Source organism: Diceros bicornis, chromosome 24, assembly GCF_020826845.1.
Source record: "Diceros bicornis minor isolate mBicDic1 chromosome 24, mDicBic1.mat.cur, whole genome shotgun sequence".
Classification (NCBI taxonomy): Eukaryota; Metazoa; Chordata; class Mammalia; order Perissodactyla; family Rhinocerotidae; genus Diceros; species Diceros bicornis.
The window spans coordinates 17,624,221-17,642,581 of NC_080763.1; the positions used below are offsets into that span (position 1 = coordinate 17,624,221).

At 40.4% G+C, this 18,361-nt stretch overlaps 1 protein-coding gene across 1 annotated transcript in view; it reads right to left on the minus strand.

Moving 5' to 3' along the window:
• The window catches only part of DCAF5 (DDB1 and CUL4 associated factor 5), a 108,657-nt gene that overhangs the window by 65,315 nt on the left and 24,981 nt on the right, over positions 1 to 18,361 (minus strand). Inside the window, exons 2-5 of the mRNA XM_058567189.1 lie at positions 18,068 to 18,211; positions 15,307 to 15,343; positions 14,254 to 14,393; positions 12,300 to 12,429 (exon numbers count right to left, since the gene is read on the minus strand). Coding sequence (XP_058423172.1) covers positions 12,300 to 12,429; positions 14,254 to 14,393; positions 15,307 to 15,343; positions 18,068 to 18,211 — 451 coding nt within the window. The remainder of the gene's footprint in view (positions 1 to 12,299; positions 12,430 to 14,253; positions 14,394 to 15,306; positions 15,344 to 18,067; positions 18,212 to 18,361) is intronic.

Genomic DNA, 18,361 nt, shown 5'->3' on the forward strand with positions numbered 1-18,361 from the left:
CCCCAAGATGAGAGCCTAATCAGAAGCGTGCCCCTCAGGCCATAGTCCTAATGATCAGTTACTAGGTCTCCTTCACAGAAAGACAGAGCTCCTCGGCCTGTTGCTTCTTGCTGTAACCTGGGCGTGGTAATGGCAAAACAATGAGGTAAATCTGGATATGTTAATATATGGATAAATCCTCAACACATACTGATGAGTGGAAAAAATCAAGTTGTAACACAACGTTTGTGTGAAAACACACATGCATACAGAAACAACACCATATATTTTCTATGGGTACATGTATAAGTATATAAAAGCAAAGAAAAGGTTCTGGAAACATATACTACAGACTCCTAATACTGATTACTCCCAGGGGCGGGGGCAGGGGACCAGGACTAGAAGAGGTAGTAAGAAGGGACTTAAGCCTTATTAAAAGTTTTAAAAGGAGAACATTATTAGGTATTACCTGTATTTTTTAACTTTTTATTTTGAAATAATTATAGATTTAGAGAAGTTGCAAAGAAATGTACAAGAAGGTCCTCTGCACCCTTACCAAGCCTTTCCCAATGTTACCGTCTTGCATAACTATAGTACAATAGCAAAACCAGGAAATTTATGTTGCTACAATCTAGAGCTTATTCAGATTTTGTCAGTTATACACGCATCCAATTGTATTTGTGTGTGTGTGTGTGTGTGTGTGTGTGTGTAGTTCTATGCAATTGTATTATGTGTATGGCTTCATTTAATGACCATCACAATTAATATACTTATCTGTACCATCACCACAAGACTCCTTTATGCTACCTTTTATAGCCACATCCACCCCTGCTACCCCATCCCTAACACCTGGCAACAACTAATCTTTTCTCCATCTCTATAGTTATATTATTTCATGAATGTTAAATAAATGGAATCATGCAGTATGTATCCTTTTGAGATTGGCTTTTCAAGCAGCAGCATAATTCCCTTAAGGTTCATCCAAATTGTTGCATGTATCAATAGTTCACTGTTTTTTATCGCTGAGTAGTATTCTATGGTATAAATGTATCGCAGTTTTAATTCACCCATTGAAAGACATATGGGTAGTTTCCAGCTTTTGGCTATCATGAATAAAGCTGCCATGAACATTCATGTATAAGTTTCCATGTGAAAATAAGTTTTCATCTCTCTTGGATAAATGCCTAAGAGTACAACTGCTGGGTCACAGTAAGTTTATTTTTAATTTATAAACGAACTACCAAACTATCTTCCAGAGTGGCTACACTATTATACATTCCCCAGCAATGTATGAGTGATGCAGTTTCTCCACATCTTCACCAGCATTACTTGTATCGTAAAAAGCTAAACTAAGAAGTTGGGCAACGTATTTTAAAACAAAAGGAGAGACAAAACTAGACATTTTTAGCTTCCTTATGGATGTACGTAACACTATCTATGAAATATTTTTGTAACCAAAAAATAATCAAACCTGAATCTGTTAAAAGCCACTAGATCTAAAGCCAATTTATGGGAAACAGTGGGTTTAGCATGGGAACATGCTAAATGACAGTATAAGAATGCAATCACTATAATTTAAAATGTGAGAAATTCCATAAGATAATCCAGTTACTTTAACAAATAAATTGTAAGGAAAACAAGTGAGAGGCAGAGTACAGATTAAAAGAGACTTAGAAGCCATATCAACTAACTGCTTTCTATAGACCTTATTTAAATCCTGATTCATAAAAACCAATTGTAACATTCATGAGGCAATTAAGAAATGTAAACACTATTTAAATATGCAATGATATTAAAGAATTATTAATTTTTTAGGTGTGATAATAATATTGTGGTTATATATTTTAAAAGAACTATCTTTTCATGGAAAGAAATTTGGCAGTTCCTCAAAAAGTTTAGAATTACCATAAGACCCAGCAATTCCATTCCTACATATGAGAAAGAACAGAAAATAGGTACTCAAACAAATACTTATTCACAAATGTTAATAGTAGCACTATTCATAATAGCCAAAAGGTGGAAACAACTCAAATGTCCATCAACGAGTGAACAGACAGGGGCCGGCTGGTGGCATAGTGATTAAGTCCATGCACTCCACTTCGGCGGCCCAGGGTTCACAGGTTTGGATCCCAGGTGCAGACCAACGCGCTGCTTGTCAAGCCATGCTGTGGCGGCATCCCATATAAAGTAGAGGAAGATGGGCACAGATGTTAGCCCAGGGCCAATCTTCCTCAGCAAAAAGAGGAGGATTGGCAACAGATGTTAGCTCAGGGCTAATCTTCCTCACCAAAAAAAATGAGTGAACAGATAAACAAAACGTGGTATATCCATACAATAGAATATTATTCAGCCATAAAAAGGAATGGTCCTGATACATGCTACAATGTGGATGAATCTCGAAAACATTATGCTAAATAAAAGAAGTCAGACAAAAAGTCACATGATGTATGAAATATCCAGAACAGGTAAATCCATAGAGACAGAAAGCAGATCAGTGGTAGCCAGGAGCTAGAGGGCAGGGAGAAGTATTTTGGGGAGTAACAGCTTAATGGGTATGGGTTTTATACTGGGGTGATGAAAATGTTTCGGAACTAGACAGAGGTGGTGGTTGCACAACATTGTGAACGTACTAAATGCCACTGACCTTTTCACTTTATTTTTTTTATTTTTTATTTATTTTTTGGTGAGGAAGATTAGTCCTGAGCTAACATCTGTTGGCAATCCTCCTCTTTTTGCTGAGAAAGATTGGCCCTGGGCTAACACTCGTGCCCATCTTCCTCTACTTTATATGTGGGAAGCCTGCCACAGCATGGCTTGATAAGCAGTGCATGGGTCTGCGCCCAGGATCCAAACCTGTGAACCCCTGGCCGCTGAAGAGGAGCGTGTGAACTTAACCACTGTGCCCCATGAACTTTTCACTTTACAATGGTTAATTTTATGTTATGTCAATTTTACTTCAATTATAAAAAAAGAACTATCTTTTAGAGATACATATTAAAGTATTTACAGAGGAAATGATAAAATGTTATATGAAAATAGATTCAAAACAATTGGGAAGGGAAGTCAGAGATGAGGAATTAATGAAATAAGATTATCTAGGGGTTAATTATTGAAGCTGGGTGACAGGTATAACGAAGTTCATTTCACTATTCTACTTTTATATATACATGAAATTTTTTTTACCACAAAAAATAAAAAGTTTTTTAAAAATAAAAAGTCAAGATTTGATTTTAAAATAAGAAAGTCAACTTGATTTAGGGATTTGACATCACTTCCTCCTGAGTAACAAGACTTAGGGAGTATTAAAGGAAGGCTATGAACTGGTACATGCTTCCAGAAATCCAGACATTCCCCAGATGCTCTAGTCTGAAGCTAAGTCTCTTGTATAAAAGACACATTTGTGCTTGGTGAGAAGGAATGGACACAGGGAAGCTCTGGCCTAAGCCTGAAGACCCTGGGTCCGAATGAACACAGTATCAAATCCAACACGGACCCCTGAATAACCACAGCTTCCATCTTGCAGGATTAGCAAAGTTGCTAAATCACCTGGGGTATCTGTTAAATATCTGTAAAATGGCAGATTCACAGGTCCCACTCCAGATCGACAATTTAATGTTTGGGTCTGCGCTCCAGCAAGGAGCGCTTTAACAAGCTCCCCAGGTGATTCTGATGCCCTCTAAAGTTTGAGAATCACTGGGCTAGGATACCAGGGTCCTGGGTGTCTTCCAGTGGACAAAAAACTGATTCTAGAGCTCCACCTTGTGGCCCAAAAGCTAAAAGCAACTTCACCAGAATCCCTGGCACCCCGACATAACTCTGACGGCCATTCAAAGCCCAGCAAGAACCCTTACAACCTTCTCTAAGGGTTTGTTCCTTAGAGAGACAACATTTTGATCCATGTCTTTTCACTCAGGGAATTAATAGGTCCACAAAATATTACAGAAAGCTAGCTTTGAAAATACAGACTGTTTTAGGATGAGTATTACACCGTGCATTCATTCAACATTTACTGAGGCTCCATACCATTCTAAGCACTGTTCTAGGCACTAGAGATGAAAAACGAATAAAACATTGCCTGTACTTAAAAATCCACAGAAAAACATGACAAGTAATAGTACAGATTAGGAAAAGTGTCTCCTTTCTTTTCTTTTTTATTTTCGTGAGGAAGATCAGCCCTGAGCTAACATCCAATGCCAATCCTCCTCTTTTTGCTGAGGGAGATTGGCCCTGGGCTAACATCCGTGCCCATCTTTCTCTACTTTATATGGGACGCCACCACAGCATGGCTTGACAAAGCAGTGCGTCGGTGCATGCCCGGGATCTGAACCTGCGAACCCCGTGCCGCTGAAGCGGAGCGTGCGCACTTAACCGCTGTGCCACCGGGCTGGCCCCCAAGTGTCTCCTTTCTGAGAAGCAATTCCTGGGCACTGAGAAGGAAATCAAAGACATAATACTGTTCTAGCTGAAGATAAAACATAGTCATATTAAAAGACAACCAAAGATGGCAAAAGCAGTGACTGAGACATGCAACACGGATGCCACAGATCATGAAGACTTCACAGAGGCTCTGAATAGAGCAATCCCTTCCTTTAGAAGTAAGGGAAATCTTCATCCGTTCAACACATACTCTGTGCCAAAACCGTGCTAGGTGCTGGAGACAGTAAGTAAAGAAAGCTTTAAGAGTATGTAACAGGGACATCTAGCACGGACACTTTCCCTGCTTGCACCTTGAAGGGTAACTATGACTTGAACAGGCAAACAAAAAATTAAGCAAAAAGGAGAAATTCTCCTCTATGTGTTTGTATGCGGAGGAGGATAAAACGGGAGAAGGGACACTGGCACGAGAGAAGAGGCAGACTGCTTGCTTAAGGAATTTTTATTTTATCCAGTAAAGTAGGTCATACATTCATTCCAAAAAAACATTTTCATGGCCCCATTATAGGTTCCGGGGCCACGAACAAAGATAATGAGAAGCCACTAAAGCTCCTGGGTAGGGGAATGGCAAAAGTGATGTTTAAGAATATGTGCTATATGCCAGAAGCAAGAGGCAAGTTAAGAAGCCAGTGCAGTCAGTACTTTATGGAAAGAATGACACGGGCCTGAAGTGGGGCAGGGACGTGCAGACTGAGAATAGCAGCCAGGCGCTAACACAGAACAAGGCTGGTTACAGCAGATATATAGAGAGATAGAAGAGTCAAATGAGACTCTGGGATTTCAGCCAGGATGATTATAAGGGTGATGGTGACATTAATAAAAACAAAGAAGTTAAGAAAGGAATACAGTTTCAGGGAGAAAACAAGCTTTTATTACAGGTTTCAGTGGATGGAACATTTGCCTGGGTATTGAATATGTATGTATGGTAAGGATAGGGGAGTGGGAGAAGAAAGAAAGGAGTGGAGAAGCCATGTCCTCTGATTAGAGCTAATCATTCTGACAACTAAATTCCAATGACCCCTAGCTTTTCTCTTGCAGTTTTCTATAAAACCTTCTAAACTGCTGGGTCCTCCTGACTCTCTTCTCTCCCTCTTTTGCCCCTTCAAGCCACTCCCTAAAAAGCTGATTGGAATTGTAGGGAAGAGGGTAAATACCCACTTGAAGACAATAGTGACCTTGGATTCTTTTTTTAAAAATGTACTGTAAGATGTAACATAATACAGTATAGTGCACTAATTCTAAGCATACAGCTCAATAAATTTTTACAGAAGTATACACCCATGAAACTACCACCTAGATAAAGATATGAACCCTAGAAGTTTCCCGCCTGCCTTCCTAAGTCAATACCCTACCCAGAGGCAACCACTATTCTGACTTCTATAACCCGCCCGTTCTTTAACAACAGACAAATGGAATCATACAGTATATGCTCTCTTGTATCTGGCTTCTTTCATTCAACATTATGGCTATGGGATTCATCCATGTCATCATGAGTATCTACAGTTCATTCTTTTTTATGCCTGTGTAATATTCTGTTGTATGGCTATTCTGCAGTTTATTTATCCATTCTCCTTTGATGGACATTTGGGTTGTTTCTAGCTTTTGGCTATTATGAATAAAGCAGTTCTGCATATTGTTGTACGCGTCTTTGGTGGAAATATGTACTCATTTCTCTTAGATATGCCTAAGAGTGAGATTGCTGGTCATGGAGTCATATGTTTAGCTTTAGTTGATACTGACAAATAGTTTTCCCAAGTGGTTATACCAATTTACACTCACCTAAAGTGCATGCAAGTTTCAGTTGCTCCACACCCTTGTCAATACTTGGTACTATCAGTCTCTTCAATTTTAACCATTCAGAGTGTATAGTGATAACTCATTGTTGTTTTAACTTGCACTTCCCTCATGAGTAATGAAGTTGAGTACCTTTCAAATACTTACTGGCTATTTGGATATCTTCTTTTGTGAAGTGCCTATTCAACACTTTTGCTCATTTTAAAAACTGAGTTTTGTGTCTTAAACTTACTGATTTGTAGTTCTTTATATATTCTGGATATGAATTCTTGCTCAATACATGTATTATGAATATTTTTTCCCAGACTATGGCTTGTCCTTTGGCTCATCTTTTTACTTAATGGTGTCTTTGATGAACAAAAGTTCATAATGAAATCCAATTTATCAATTTTTTCCTTTCTTGTATAGTGCTTTTTAGGTCCTATTCAAGAAATTTAGGGGCCAGCCTCATGGCCTAGTGGTTAAATTCGGCGTGCTCCGCTTCAGCAGCCCGGGGGTCAATTCCCAGGCACGGACCTATGTCACTCGTCGGCAGCCACACTGTGGCAGCGACGCACATACAAAATAGAGGAAGATTGGTACAGATGTTAGTTCAGGGTGAATCTTCCTCAGCCAAAAAAAAAAAAAAAGGAAAGAAATTTAAGAATCTTTGTCTACCCTGACGGTCTTACGTTCTGAGAAGGAGGAGGCCAAGGTCTGAAGAGCTTCATTCTTTGAGTTTCAACAAACATCAGAGCATGAGTGCCTTTTTCAGCCTCTGAAGTTGAACCCCCGGGCTCTATTTTCCCATAATAGTACTAGCAACACTCAAATGCAATGTGGCTGAGATTATCTAGCTTGTTCAAAAGGCAAGGAGTTACACTTAATTTGTCTCTGTGGAAGTAGGATTGGCACAGGCCCCACAGAACAGACATTTAACCTAGAGGCCCCCAAAACCAGGTAAGGTGCTAAGAGCAATTTCTTTCTGATAGTAGGAATTTACACTCATTGCCCATTTTCAGATGTGTCATTTACACAACACATAAAAGCACCATCCTATAAGGTAAGTCTTTACAGGAATTCCTGGCTTGCCCTAGTTTTATCAGTGAGTGGGAAAGAATCACTCTCTTTATTATCCTTGTCAAAGCAATATACTGCTACCTGTCACAGAACTAACAGTTCCTGGCAGAAGCTGACAGAAACTAAAGATATGAGAAGGGAGAGAGGTGGTAAGTGAGCAGACAGCTAAAACAGGCAATAAAAAGGGTGAGACAAGGAGAGTAACGGCAGGGGAATTTTCCTGAATGCTCTAGAAGATTTCAATTCTGAAAACTGTTCACAGAGGCCACTGCAATAGTCCAAGCAAGACATAACTGGGATGTTGGCAGTGACAAAGGACAGGATAGTTATGAAAAGATATCAGCATAAATAATCTAAATGAAATAAATGAAACCTTGCCCAAACATGCAATGTATACCTGTATACGCGAACTTTTCTTTCTTATCCAGTCACTTATACTCAAGTTCCCCACTCTATGGCCCACTCATTACCACTAAAATCCCTAAAGCAGAGCTTTCAAACTCCAATGACTACAGGGCCAAGGAAGTAATATAAATGAGGGAAGCACACCTGGATTAAAACATCAAGGAGTAGTGGGATCCTTAACACATCCTAAAAGTTTAAAGAGGAAACTCATGACTCAGCTTCAGCTGACTGTTGCCATATGAGAATAAAAGTCCAATGATACCAGATCTTTTGACTTTTTCTTTTTTTTCCTGAGGAAGAGTCGACCTGAGCTAACATCTGTTGCCAATCTTCCTCTTTTTGGCTGAGGAAGATTTGCCCTGAGCTAACATCTGCTTCCTCTATTTTGTATGTAAGCCACCACCACAGCATGGCCACTGACAGATGAGTGGTGCAGTTCCATGCCAAGAACTGAACCCGGGCTGCCGAAGTAGAGCGCACCGAACTTAACCACTAGGCCACTGGGGCTGGCCCTGACTTTTTCAAGAGATGTTAGAAATTGTGATTTTTCTGCGTAATTTTCCAGACACTATTATATCGTGTAGGCCAAACAAAATATCTCTATGGGTTGAATTTGGCCTATGAGCAACTAGTTTACAACCTCTGTTTTAAAATTTTACAGAAAAATAAACAGTATGTGCAGGTTTCCAGGGTTAGAAGAGCAGGAAACTTGGAAAGCCAGCATGTCGACGATGGCTGGGCCTAGTTTAACTTGAGAGGCAGAAAGTCTAAAGGACTCAGACTTCAGAGTTGGACGGGTCTGTACTGGAAAAATTTGAGAGGAATTCTGACAAAGTTCTATTGCAAGGAAGCATAGATGGAAGAAAACTAGAATGTACAAGGACCCTAACTGAGTAAAAAAAAAGGGAGGGGGGGGAGTATGATAAACAGACACACAAGTTATTTCACCTCTCTGTGCCTTGATTTTCTTACCAGGAAAAGGAATAACAGAATCTACTGCATAGGGTTGTCATAAGGATTAAATAAGGAATTATTTATATAATTGTCATTATCACTGGCAAGTAATGCTTAGTAAATGTTAGCTATTATTTATTATTATGAGGCACTAAGAGGTGAAGTAATTTGCTCAAGATCATACGACTACTAAAGTGTACTGTCTGGATTTGCACCCTGGATGTATGGCTTCAGATGCTGCACTCTACATCATCAAGTCCTTCTGCCTCCCCTTACCTTGCTGGGCTAGTTTCTTAATCTACAATGAGGAAGTCAGATCAGATGACAACTAAAGTCCCTGCTAGAGCTGACATTTTATTCTACTAGCCAGCCCACTAATCAGCTTATTTCAGGGGAGCACTAGGACAAACAACCTTGCTTACTCTCCTATGGGCTACCAAGCTAAAGTAGAGAAGTACGGCTTAGGCTTGGGGTAGGTCAGAGAAACCATTCCAGCATGGAATAACCCATAGGTTAAGCCAGGAAGGAGTTTAGTGTGAGGCCTCCTTATTGCTCCATGGAGATTATATTTGTTTCTAGGAGGCCAGTAGGCCTCTCCACTAGGCCCAGAATTCACTCACACGCCCAAGCTATTATAAGCTGGAAGTCACTTATAGGCTTGAAATCTAGAATCTTTAGAACACTATGCGACTCTTATCTTCTTGGAGGTCAAGGGTCTCTATGAGAACCTAGTAAAAGCTCTCTCCCCATCCCTAGAAAAAAAATGCCACATGTGCTTAGATATGCAAGTACACAATTTTACCTGCAATTACAAGGAATTCACAAATTCCCTAAAATCTTTCCCTAGAATTTAGGTAACCTGAAATAGATCTAACCTGTTCCAGGCTTGTCCTCCCAAGGGATTCAGAATTGCCCCAAGATCTGGGTTGCGATTTCTAGGCAGTTGTATTCAGGAGACAAATGATCTATTACAACTCAGCATAATTAATCCTGCATAGGAAAGACAAAGGGTCCTCTCATACTCTCCCAACCAACTTGTCCTGAGAGAATTCAAACAGAAAAGATCTGTAATCCAATCCCAAAACATCAGTGGATGTATGGAACAAGACCCCAAGAATATTTCATGCCCCTTTTCTGCCTCGCAGCCATAAAACCACATAGAACCTTAGAAGAGTTGGTAAAAACAGGTAAAAACCTCCTAATCCCCACAGCACTGTGCTCCTCCTTTTATTCCAAGAAAGGAATCAGTCAAGACTGGCAATTAACCTTATTAGATGACTTTTCTCCCATATGGGCTTTGAAAACTGTAAGTTACCAAAGTAACCATATAGCCTCACTCATACTTGAAGAAGTAATCAAAACAAGAAGATAATATTTTCGCCCTAAGACTAGCAACAGTTTATGTGTTAGTGAGGGTCCAGAGGAACATGTAGTCTCATGCTTAGTTGATAGGTTTGCAAACCAGTATAGCCTTTGGTGATGGTGGGACAATCTGACAATTTTTGTTAAAAATGTAAAAACATACACTCTTTGATGCAGTAATTCCCTACAGATATTTCTGCAAAGGTAAGCCAAGATAGACACGCAACCAGGTTTAACACAGCATTGTTTGTAACAGCCCACGTTGGAAACAAGAAGTCCTGGTTGTTGAGTACATCATATAAATGGAATATCTTGTAGCCATAAAAAAGAATGTGCTAGATCTGTAAGTGCTGATACGAAAAAAGCTCGAAGACATATTATTAGTTGAAAAAAGAAGTTGAGAACAGTGGGTATTATTACATGGTTTCTTTAATCTAAAATTCTTAAAGGATACATAAACATGCTGGTATATGCATTAAATTATGTTCTAGAAAGATACATAAGAAATTGTTCACTGTACTCACCTTTAGAGAGAGTGACTAGAGACCAGGAAGGAGAAGAACCACTTGATGTACAAACATTTAAAAAACATACAAGTAACAGACAATTTAGAGATGGGATAGTTTGTTTTATTTTGTTTTCATTACACTTCTCTGAATATAAACCCTAAATCTAACAAATGTTACTATAAAAATAAAACAGTAATCCACTTTGAATGTTTTAAAAAGAAAGAAGCCATGTTTAGTGAGAAAACAAGTGGAAAGGGGGGGAGGGCCCACAACGCACAGTAGGAAACTGGTGGAGGAAGCTGGGGGGAAATTGGGAAGAGAATTAAAACACTCAACCCTCCTCTTCTTTCAAGACACTGCTGACATCATGAACTACTCAAACTTTCCTCTGGCGATGAATAGCTCAGAGCTCCACTCCAGTTGCTAACTATTCATTACAATTATAAGTATGGGAGATGGAAGGTTGGGAGAAGGCTGGAGTAGTTAGTCCAAATCCTGCCTTTTGTAATATGGATGAGGCAGAGCAGTTGTTCCTAAAGGTCCTGAAGTGGCAGAGAATGCTAAAGCTGAACAGAGGAGATTGTCTTCCTGGCAGAGAACAAGCCTCCCTAACTTCACAGCGTAAAGGCACAATAGGGGTCCTGCCACTACAGACATTTCAGCAGCATGGAAAAGCAAGAGCCAGGTAGAGATGCAACAGAGAGGGCGGGAGAAATCTCTGCTGCCCTATGGAGCCTCAGGGAGCCCTGCTCAACACCAGAGACACTCCTCTGGGCTGTACAGATCTGCTACAATTGTTCCAACCCCCTCTGACTGCCCCACGGACAGAATTAGCTAGGACTAAAAATCACCAAGGAAGATAATCCTATCTACTTAATTGCCCCTTTCATCTGAGGCCCATGAAATAAATCATAACCTTGTTTACTTTCCATGATGTTCTTCTGCAATATTGCTGTACAAAGTGGGAAGTTACCTCCACGTAGAATTTCCAGAGGAGCTGGCACTGCATGTAAGTCTTTTATACAGCAAGGCTAGCTTTACGTACAAGTGCCATAAAAGATCATCCCTCCCGCATGGGACTTAAGGAACATGAAAGAGCCTCCTACCTGCCCCCATCCACACATTTTCCCTAATGATGCCTCAAATTCCCCCTTAGTGATTTGTACCATCGGTTTAGGACTGTGCACTCTTTTAACAATGCAAACAGAAGGGGAAACAAATTATGTCCCTAACACCATGTAGTGCAGTGGCTCTTTATTGTTTAGTCACTGGTCGTTTTGAGAAACTGAAAAAAGCAAATTCAAAAAATGCACTTAGATGAATACCCAATATAATTTCCATACAATTTGGGGGTTCACAGTTTTCCTGAAGCCCATCTAGGGACCCCCTCCAGCCTGGGGTTAAAAATCACTGGTTTAGTGGCCATAAGTTTGACAAAACCTCCCATTCCTCCCATCCTCCCCAGCCCCGCTCCAAGATCTCCCATGCAACTGGAAAACTCTGGGCCTAAAGACAGAAGGCAGTACTGAAGGGAGGCCCTCACTACTTCATAAGTTTCCTAGAATCGACCCTATCTAGAGTTCTGATTGTAGCTCATGACTTCTCAACAAGGAGTACGGATTTCTCACACTGCCTGTCCCTTGGGACAGGGCTTCCCTGGCTTTAGAGATAGCAGTATGTGTTAGGAGATGTCCAATTGAGATCAACTGCTGAACAGGTTCTCACAATCCTTGCCGGCTGATCACATTACCTGAAAGCTGAGGTGGGGAAAAGTTTAACACCTTATGAATAAAGGGGGCTCACCTCTGAGGTTTTCGAATATCCCAGAGTCCCACTCCTTCCTTTGAATTAGCTGTGGCCAATAACCTGGGCTCCACAGGGTTAAACATGACACTGTGAAAGGCTGATGGATAGTTTGCCAGGCAGAAGGGCTCTGTGAAGAGAGAAATTATGATCAATTCATCTTGGGTACCTTCGGCCAGTGGCAGGCAAACAAGCAGAAGTGTACCCCTTTTTAATAACCACCTCAGTGGGCTGGAACCCCAATGCAGTACGTCATCCCAGTAGTCACTCTTACTCCCAATGTCCCTACAAGTCCTAGCACACACTTTCTGCACAGAGAAAGTCTGAAAACAGCAAGTGAAACCCATTTAAACAAACTTTAACCTATAACACTCAGAAATATATATAGCACCTATTCAGATCCTGTGACAAAACAGAAATGGTCACCGTAAATGGGATGATAAGCTGTCTTACAGTAAGTAAAACTGAATTCCACATAAGCTGAAAAAATGCACAATCAATTACTGGTAGGATTATTATACCTTAATCCAAAATTACTAGTTTTAGAAATTAAAAGTTTTAAAACTACATAAAGACTTAATGAAGACAAAGCAAAACAACGAGAAAAACGAAGATAAGGCAAAACAATAGTGCAGTTTTCCCTTCTGATCATATTCTCCCTAAATTGAAAAGAAAACAGCCTCAGTCTAGAATTTTATGATTTCACTTCCAGTATTAGAATACTAAAAAAAATACTTGAACTTCTCTTGTATCCAGCCAGCTCCTAATCAACTTCACCTAGAAACCCTGCAGCCCTTTGCATATATTAGCTGGCTCCAGGTGAGGAAGGAATCACTTTGCTACCTGGGAGGACATACTCCTGTGGAAGATGTTTAGAAGCAACAGACAGAAAGCACTCCCCAGTCTATGATTCCCATATGTGATACTTCACAGGCAGAGGGGGCGCTCAATCATCTAAGCCAGCAGGCCGTTCAGACAAAGGAGAATTTCACCTACCAAGCACATGGTGACTCAACCACAGCCACTGCTTGCAGCTACCTTATCAGCCTGACCCTAAGAACAAGCTTCTCTTACAGCTTGAACCTCAATAATGAGCACAGCCCACATGTTAAATGCTCGGAATATAGAATAATAAAAAGATCCAGATCCTACCAGACAAGCCAGGCAGGACAGTAACTCTATGTACACAGGTATGATCATGACAAAGCTGCACCAAGGGTGAGGGTGAGGGTGGGGATGGGGGTGGGGGTGGGGGTGACACTGGGGGTATGCTGGAGGAAAGAGCCTTTGAAGACAGGCACAGTGACAGAGAGAAATCTCTTGCAGGAAATGAGCTGAAAAGATGTATTTCCTGAAGAACTTTAGAGAAATTCAACAAAACAAATTCTTCATTTTACACTTCGGAGACTCAAAGAGCACATCTAGAAGTGGAACTCACCCAGATAACATCCCTTAAACAAAGTGTATTTGCCATCATTTTAAGTTCCTATACACAGTTAAGTTGAGGTTCTGTGGCTCTTGCAGCAAAGTAACAAGCCTGAAACTAGGATGCAAGAAAGTGCCCACCACCTCCATTCTCTGTAAATAACTGAGAATATGTGCCTGTCAGCACCGTGCACAGAGCTGGCCCATGGTGGCTACCCTCCACAGTGAGGCCCCACATCTTCCAGTCCTTGGGGCCACTAAACACCAAGAGACTGTGGTGTTTACTACAGGTACAACAGTTTGTGGAGATTCACAGGTGTCTGGAGAAGGAATGGCAAAGGTGCCTCACTTCTGACTACTTAGGGGTAGGATGGGACCTCCAGAGACACACATCTATGGCCCCACGTGAGACTTTCCTCTCCCTTTACATCATTCCCACCCAGGTTACTCAGGTCATAAATTGTATCTACAAGAACATGACATCAAACTCTTCAACACAATCCACAGCCTTTTTGCACAGTAACCCTACCTCCATGGGGAGACTCCCGGATGTCCCAGATGAGAACCCGGCCATCATCTGAGGAGCTGGCAAAAATATTGTCATTCACTGGGCTCACTGACAAGCCATACACCGCATCTTCATGAGCAAACACATCCAAGGTCTCACTGCTGAGAGACAGAGAGCAGAGAGAGGCACAAAGGCACACACATACATGCAAACATAGTGCAGAGTCCTAGCCCTTTGTTTCCTCGAGTGGGGTTCTCTTTCATTTCCAGGAGAAAGTCAACCAGCTAAACCCAAAGGATATTATATTTCCTAAAAAAGTAGGTATTCAACTTTTAGGTAAAAAAAGTACTATTGAAGAGACTTTTTATAGATTTCATGGTAAGTTTGTTTTTTGCACTATTTAGAAGTGACTCAACAGATGAGTTTTGTGTTTTCACTTACTATAGAATGCATCTGCTTATGTACAGATTTGGGGGTGGTGCTTGATTTCCAAAAAGCAAGGGAAAGCTTTAAAGCAGCCAGGTCTGATGCCAGGAGGAGTATAAGAGGGATCTCCTGGCAGTCTGGTACGTGAGTAAGAGCATGGTTCTAAGGCCAGGCTGCCTACGTTTAGAGCCTAGCACCACCTGACCTTAAGTCACCTAAAATCTCTGTGCCTCTGTTTCCTCATCTGTCATTGAGGTAAGAGTATCTCCTCATAAAATTATTGTGAAGGTTAAATGAATTAATACACACAAAGCACTTAGAACAGTGCCTAGCACATAGTAAGAACTCAATAATATTAGCTATCATTTTTTAATTATTATTGTTATTATTATGTTTCGTTCCCTTCCAACCTCTCCTTTTAAATTTTCATCTGAAGACTATAATTTCATACCAACTTTGCAAATCTTTTTCTTTTATTAATCAAAATTTTATTTCAAAACTATTATAAGAATCTTTTTCAGAAAAGGATAGCTGGTTTCATGTTATTTTCTTCAAATAACAAAAACTATTTTGGTCTAAAGAGATATTTGCTTCTCTTCATATGAAAAACAGAGTCAATCACCTTCACATACCAACAATCTTATTTACCTTTCAACATCATGCAGGATAACTTGCTCATCATTTCCTGTAAGAAAAAAAAGCAGACATTTCATAATTCCTGCAAAGTGGTACCTGTCAACAATAAAATTTAGTATTTTAAAGTTTCCAGGGAAAACATGAACAAAGTCAATGTTAATATAAATCAGGAGTGTTAATTTGAAAAAGTCTATAAAAGTAATTTAAGAAGGATAGGACAGTCTTCTAGAGAAATTTAAAAAGTATAATAGTAACTTTATAAGGTATAATATAATAACAGTTTCCAAAACGTATTACCCAGTGGATGATGTAAAAAAACTGTGGCCATTAAGGAAAAGAGTAAATGATCATGGGAAATCAATTCATTGATCCAAGCTAGTGCGCACTTTTTTTTTTTTTTTAAGCAAAATACTCATTAACTGTGAGACCTGGAATAAAATTTGTAACTTTTCTGTGCCTCAGTTTTTTATCTGTAAAATAGGGATAATAACTGTGCCTCCTTCATAGAGTTACTGTGAGGCTAAGAGCACAGAATAGGGCTGAGCACTTAACAAGCCCCCAGTAAAGGTTTGCTACTATCCACATCCTCATCATCTCTTATAGCATTAAAATTTGATGATCATGTGATTCTAAACGATGGGAAAGTTTTTATCTACAACTTTTTTCTCTTGAATTTCTCTTTATTCCAAGGAACCTAAAGATATTACATTCATGATATGTATAGTCCTGCCTTCAAATGGTTTACATAGCCAAAAAATAAAAAGCTTAATATGAGAAGACAGAAAGTAAAAAATTTTCCACTCTATGCTGAAAGCACAACCAATAGTCACAAATAGAAAGCAAAAGTAGCAGTAAAGACGTGGCCATCTTAAAGCCCTGGCTGTAACTCTATTATGGGTACATACCAAGTCACTCAAGCCCATACTAATGCCTTCTAGATAACAGCCACAGCATGGGGTGCTGGGGATGTGAGAAGAATAAGATTCCACTTGGCCCCTGAGGAACTCACAGTTCAACTGCACAAACAACTAATCACAAGACAGGTTATCTTGTAGCAATATGCTCTACAATGGGAACACAGATAAAGGAGCAATTATTTCCTTAATGAGCAGGGTGACAGTACATGGCAGAAGGGGAGAATGCTTTTATGAGGAAGGAGACATTTGAATAGAAATTCAACTCAAAACCCTTACCAATGGAAGACTTAGGGGAACTGGTGGGGACTGGACAATTAACCATGACCCATGAAGGAACAGCGTGCACAAAAGGCACAAGTGCACCTAAGATGCCAAGTGGATTAGTGGGCTAGAGTACAAGATGCCAGGAGAGGGAGATGAGGCCAGAGTGATAGACCGGGGTTTAGACTTTATCCTGTGGACACCGTAGGGTCAAAGGTTCACACGGTTGGACCTTTATTTTTAAAAGAAAACTTGTATAAGCAATGAATTACAAGGAGGGTTAGAGACTGCAGCAGAAATCACAGGACACTACAATAGCCCAGCCCAAAGATGAGGACCTGAATCAGGGCAGTGGATATAGAAAGACAACAGAAACTAAAAAATGAGTATGAGAGGCTTTCAGGTCTAGTTGGTGACTACCAAGATGTGTAAATGAAAGCAAGGCAGGTTTGAAGATGACTTCACGATTTCTATTAGGCTGAACTATATGAACCTGTCATTTTTGTAAGTTGAAAATTCTTCAGTGTCAGCAGTTTCTTAAAGTTAAACCTAATAACAAATAATTGGGTGAATGGTGATAATAACTGAAACAGGGAATCCAAGGAACTAGAGGAAATTTTTGTGCAGAAGAGAAGGACTAATAATATTGGTTTTAGATCTATTGCATTTAAATTGCTTTTGGAACACGCAGGTAGATATTCAGTGAGGAAATCTACAGCACAGAAGAGATCAGGACTAGAAATTTGGTGGTCAGAAAGGAGTATGGTTGGGGCCAGCCCGGTGGCGCAAGCAGTTAAGTGCACGCGTTCCACTGTGGCGGCCCGGGGTTCGCCGGTTCGGATCCCGGGTGTGCAGTGACGCACCACTTGTCAAGCCATGCTGTGGTGGTGTCCCATATAAAGTGGAGGAAGATGGGCATGGATGTTAGCCCAGGGCCAGTCTTCCTCAGCGAGAAAAAAAAAAAATAAAGAAGAGGATTGGCAGATGTTAGCTCAGGGCCAATCTTCCTCACAAAAAAAAAAAAAAGAGAGAGAGGAGTGTCGTTGATGGAAGCCATCACTAAGAGGCTGGCTTGAGCACAAGCCATTCCAGTTGTACCCTAACACTATGTTTTTCAAGCAGGAGCCAACCATGGGTCATAACATCAATTTGAGTCACAACCAGAATCCTTAAAAATGAAATACAATAGAATAAAAAAAAAATCAGAGTGTACCACACATAGTAAGGTTAACTACTATTTCAAATATGTTTGTGTGTTTCTGTGTACCAGACTGCAATATGAAAAGTTTTCTACCAAAAAAGAAAGAGAGAAAGAGTGAGAAAGAAAGAGAGGAAGGGAAGGAGGGAGGGAAGGAAAGGAAGGAAAGGGAGGGAAGGGAGGGAAGGGAAGGAAGGGAAGGAAGGAAGGAAAAAAAAATCACTCTAATACATGTGTCTAAACTGCTATAATGCAGAGAAGACAAGATAATGGGAAACTAGTAATTCCACAACTCAATGAAATACAAGAAGAAAAGCAAGGAGCTATTTTAGCACTCCTTTCTCTAAAATCCTAGCCACAGTGAATTTCCCAAAGCGGAAATCTCCCTTCTCCTCACCTCCAGAGAATACTTTGGTGTTCCCACTGTTGAAAGCCAGGCAAAAAATATTTGAATGATGCTCTCCTTTCAGCTGTATGGGCTTGACTCTGGAGTGGATAGCTTGTTCCATGTGCCACAGCAGAACCCGGCGATCATCTCCTCCTTGAGAGGGGAATAAGAATCTAGGATTAAAACAGCTGACATTTCAAGGTTGACACTTGGTTTTGCCAGCCTTGAATCCTATCCTTTCCAAAACTGCATCTCCCGAACTCCGTGAGATTCTGGCGGGTCACATAAACCCAGGACTCTACC